This window comes from Bos indicus x Bos taurus, chromosome 26, assembly GCF_003369695.1.
Source record: "Bos indicus x Bos taurus breed Angus x Brahman F1 hybrid chromosome 26, Bos_hybrid_MaternalHap_v2.0, whole genome shotgun sequence".
NCBI classification, from domain to species: domain Eukaryota; kingdom Metazoa; phylum Chordata; class Mammalia; order Artiodactyla; family Bovidae; genus Bos; species Bos indicus x Bos taurus.
Window position 1 is genome coordinate 4,979,868 of NC_040101.1, and position 5,110 is coordinate 4,984,977.

General features: G+C 37.3%; 1 protein-coding gene across 1 annotated transcript; it reads right to left on the reverse strand.

Annotated features, from left to right (window-relative positions):
- Positions 1–249: 249 nt before the first annotated feature.
- Positions 250–4,434, reverse strand: NPS (neuropeptide S). Its single transcript, XM_027529143.1, has 3 exons — positions 4,171–4,434; positions 3,981–4,062; positions 250–998 (listed from the first exon to the last, which is right to left on the reverse strand). Exons 1-3 carry the CDS (start codon positions 4,299–4,301, stop codon positions 819–821), a joined length of 393 nt encoding a protein of 130 aa, XP_027384944.1. The 5' UTR covers positions 4,302–4,434; the 3' UTR covers positions 250–818.
- Positions 4,435–5,110: the final 676 nt, after the last annotated feature.

The following is a 5,110-nucleotide window of genomic DNA, read 5'->3' on the forward strand; positions in this document are numbered from 1 at the left end:
TGTTTTGTTTTTTTTTAAAGTAATGTCAAGAGTTTCTATGGAAGGGATGCCTGGTTTTCTCTGGAGCAGGAGGGAGTGGGGCTTTAAGAAGCGCAGATTGGGAGAACTGACTCCCAAGGGACTCGCCCCCGCCCCCCCCCCCCCCATAGCAACGACAGGTCTTCAGTAGTTTTTCGGTTGTCTTGATCTTTACCGGCGATATTTCTGTGTTTAAAGATTTAAAAAGAAGACAAATTTCCGAGACAAAACAATGATCCATGTTTAAGTTTATTTGATGGGAAAGGGTGGCAAGAGTTAGACCCAGAGGGCTCTGATCATATTTGTTTCTGGTGTCAATCGACTGAGGAAAACACACTTGTGTCATCAGCCTTAACTTTGCTTCTCACAAGACTTTTTTAGAAGCTGAAATAACACATCCCCAAAGCATTGGCCCAGCTAAGCCATTTCAGAAAACCATATTGAAAAGAAAAAAAAAAATCAGTATTATATTACAGGCACGGAAAAAAAAATCGTACCATTGTCATCATAGTAAAAATACCCATACTTTTTGGTCAATTTAAGATCAAAGCAAATGCGTCTATCCCTACTCAGGCAAGCTGCTAACTGATCACATAAATATTTTATTCTCTCACAGTGAACGTTTGACACGGGCTTACATTTTTTAAAACTTAATTTACTCTGTACCAGTAAGGAGAGAGAAGATATTTAAGAACTGACAGTGTACCAATACTTAATGATAAAGATATAACTGACTTTTAGCACATTAGTCACACTATACAAAATTTGAGATTAATTCCCAGAGTCCTTTGCACACTTATTCATGATTTTGCTCTTCGAAAGGAAGTTTTTTTCATCCCTGTGCCGACACCATTGCGAAAGGACCTTTTCATAAGTGTCTTCTCCAAAATTGGCTTTAGAAAATCTAGTCCCACTCTCCTGTCCATCCTGGTTGGGCAGCTGTTCAGCAGAATGACAAAGTAATCAGATTTTCCAGGCACCTGGCAGTTAAGATGGGGGAGAGGGAGAGAATACAGCTTTAGGGTTCAAAGCTTATTTCAATTGTAACAATCTTCAGAATCTTATGGTGATAAATCCAATATAACCAATATTCAAAGAGGGTTTTGCTAAAACCCTTTTTAAATATAGACTTTATCAAAATACAAAATACTGTTTGAAGCTGTCTACCCTCTTCTCTAAATTTTGTACTACTTATGTGATTGCAGCTATTCAGTATTTGCATCGTACACCCTACAGTTATCTTGTTGCTATTACTTTATAAAGAACCTTTCAAGTGGCACTAATTCGTCTTGGGAATGTTTTTTTTAATTCACTGAGGAAAACAACCCATGATAACCAAACGCCAGGTTTAAGTTGCAGCCACTTTCCTTCTGAGGCCTGTCCTGAGTCACTTTCCAAGTCTCTCCACAAGGATGTCTTTGAACTTGAGAGTCGACATCTTTGTCTCTTGACTTTGGCTCAGTTCCCCCAGGGGCTCAAGGGCCTGAATGATGTAAGATGGCATAGGGAGCACTTAGCTGTGAGAGAAACAAGTCTGACGTCTTAGAGCTCAAGTTGGCCATCGAGAACACGCAATTCAATTCCATACTTTGTAGATGGAGAAGCTAAATAAAGACCTGAGGGGCATGATGGGTAGTCTTTGTGCTACATGCTTATTTGTATCACCTGATTTCAACCCCTCAAAAAGCTTTATGAAGTTGGTACTATTATTTCCTTGCTTATAATTTCCCTTAAATAAGGAAATTAATTACATGGCTTATAGGTGAAGCAGGACTTGAATTGAGGAATCAGACTCCAAGCCCATGTTTTTCAACTGTGTGAGAGCTACAAGAGGATAGGGGGCTGAATGTTTTTATGACAGATAAAGAACATTCTACAGTGGCAGAAGCACATATTTCCTCTCCTGGTACAGGAAAACAAGTTTGATTTGGAGTGACTTTGAAAGTTGAGATGGGACCAGAGTGCATCCCAAGATTCTCCACCCCACACTGGGGTGGAGGCTTCCTCAGCAATCAGAGCCCCCAGAAAAACCATTCCCACTGGTCTCTGTGGGAATGCATGGGCATTTAGGAGTTTTAGATCTGGGAGTAATCGGAGAATTTCAGAGGCATTGGTCATATTTGTCATGGGAAAGCCAATCAAAAACTTTTACACTCTGTGTTTTACCCTGTATTTGAGAAGATCTAAGCATGATATAATGCCGTTTATTTTAAACTTCCAACAAGGGCCTATGAGTCATTTCAGGAAGGGGAACACTCCAGTTCTTTCCAGAAATTCTCATAATTCCACATTTACATTGTAAAAAAAAAATATATATATATATATGCATCAATCCTAGTTACAACAACCCCAAAACATCAATGCCTGTGCGTGCTCAGTCTTTCTGTTGTGTCCGACGCTTCTCAACCCCATGGACTATAGCCCACCAGACTTCTCTGTCCATGAGACTTTCCAGGCAAGAGTACTGGAGTGGATAGCCACTCCCTACTCCAAGGGATCTTCCCGACCCAGGGATCGAAACTGTGTCTTCTGCTTTGGCAGGCAGATTCTTTACTACTGAGCCACCTGGGAAACCCAAAACATCAGTAAACACCCCTAAAAAGATACTTTGCTGATCAATGACGGGAGTCCTTGTCAGACAGACTCATTAACTGCATAATATGGTATATTTGCCTGCTTGATAAACTTTATGAAGTTTACAACAAATATTATAAAGGCCTCTATGTTCTTTGCACACTCACCCTAAACAGTCCAATTGGCACCATTACTTATAATGAGAACAAGACTGTCATATGGAAAAATAGAAATATGGGACGTTCAGTGAAGGAAGAAACATTTCACTTATGGACAAGACGATCTCATAAGAACAATAGAAGAAAGAACATTCTTAATTAAAAAAAAAAAACACGCACAAGTGCCTTTGTTCAAGAGAAATGTCATGAACAAACCTTCAGGGAAAGAATAGAAAGTGATTAGGAAGGCATTTGAGAAAATATACCAATTTGTGGATTGTTACTCATCTCTTTGATCAATGTGCTGTCTTATAGAATCAATGACTAAATTAGTGTGGAATGCTCATAGGAGTAAACCAAGAAAAAAGAAACTAGATTAAGTAAACAAGAAACAGAAAAATGACATGCAAAGATCGTGAGAAGACTCATAATGTAAATAGCTAGATCATTATGTTGGGACATATAGTTATTGTTCAGAATTCATGTGGCAACTCATTATCTTAAAAGTGGCTTCATAAATTACCCTGATTTCAGTAATTACTGTGTGCCATGTTAACTTGTACTGAAGCAGAGTTAAAGCATAAAAATCTATCAATGACAAAAATATTTTAAAAAAATTTTTTCTATTGACATAACACAACTGAAATATCATGTAGAAACAGCATTAAAAATTCCAAAGAAAGAAAATGTCATGTTTTGAATGTCTTGATCAGTTCAATGAATACAGTTAAGAGTTCAATCAATGTTCTTCAATAAACACATGAATTAGTATTTTATAGTATGTTTCATTGAGAACTGACATATTATCTATATCCTGTATCTGAAAAAGTTACCATTTTTGTAAAATAAGAAATTTGCTGCTTTTGAAAAATAATCCTCTGTATCTTTAATATAGCTTCGAGTGTTAAATGTTCACTTTGATTATGAGTTGATGCATGTGAAACAAACAATTTATCATGAGGAAAGTAACTTAAATTTTATGTTGAAATTATTTTCTTATGCAAGGCCAACTCTTAAATAATTCAAAGCAAAGTTTAATATAACCTGTATTGCTATTGTAGAAATGTCCCTTTTTCCCTAATTTTATGGTTACTCATATTTCTTTCATTGTAAGCTCTAATAATAAAGGAAATAACTTTTGTCACATATTTCTAGAGATTATTTTGAATTTACATACTCTATAATTTTAGTTATTTAGTCAAGCATCAAAAATAGAGGCAAAACTCTTACCTTAGAAGACGAAATTGGATGACACCAAAACATATGCATTGTAGAAATCAACAGAAATAGAATAAAATTGAATTTTAATGAACTGCAGAGGAGAAAAAAAAAATTCAGAAAAGTCTTATTCAGGCAAGTATAAATTAAAAAGCATATACAAATTTAACATTTTTCTTTGTGGAAAAATGCAATCTCTTACCCAATCATTCTGGACTTCCTGAGATCTCTGCAGATGGGTGATTTTATTCCCAGATTCCTCACTGTTACTGTCAGATCCTCCTTGGGTGATCCTTTTATACCAGAAAAGTTCAAGAGTGAAAATGTCATCATGTCCCATCATAGGTGACTAATTGATTCTGGCTGAGGCCTTTTGTTCTCTTAAGTTGGAAAAGGACAATAACATATAGGCATTGTCATTGACCTACCAACTATTGACTTTATTTAAAGTTTGCCATTAAAAATGTCCTTCAAAAGCCTTGTCTTCTAGACCAGAGGTCTCAAAAGGAACCAAAAGTTTGTTTACCTCAGAGTTTAAATATTTAAGAAGGATGACGTTATTTCCTTGAATATCCAGACGTCTATTTTCAAAGAATAATGCACAAAGAATCCTTACAGGAATGAAGAACATCAACCCAAACACTGTGCATACATTGAGTTTTCCACAGCAGATGCCCTTTCTCAGGACTTCCGAGATTAGAGGAGGGAAACAGACGTCTCCCACCCACTACTTGCCACTCATCCTCTAGATAAGGGGAAGGCACAATCTCTCCTCCCTTTCCATTGTTGTTATTCAGTCGCTAAGTCATGTCCAACTCTTTGCGACCCCATGGACTGCAAAACACCAGACTCCCCTGTCCTTCACTGTCTCCCAGAGTTTCCTCAAATTCAAGTCCATTGAGTTGGTGATGCTATGTAACCATCTCATCCTCTGCCAGTCCCTACTCCTTTTGTCTTCAATCTTTCCCAGCATCAAAGTCTTTTCCAATGAGTCAACTCTTCGCATCAGGTGGCCAAAGTACTGGAGCTTCAGTTTCAACATCAGTTCTTCCAATGAATATTCAGTATTGATATCCTTTAGAATTGACTGGTTTGTTTCTCTTGCACTCCAAGGGATTCTTGAGAGTCTTCTCCAATACCGC

Coding starts and splice junctions, on each gene's coding strand:
- NPS (XM_027529143.1), bottom strand. CDS start 4,301: ATGATGACATTTTCACTCTTGAACTTTTCTGGTATAAAAGGATCACCC. Junction 4,063..4,170: donor AGGAAGTCCAGAATGATTGG/GTAAGAGATTGC, acceptor TCTCCTCTGCAG/TTCATTAAAATTCAATTTTA. Junction 999..3,980: donor ATCCAATTTCGTCTTCTAAG/GTAAGAGTTTTG, acceptor CTTAACTGCCAG/GTGCCTGGAAAATCTGATTA.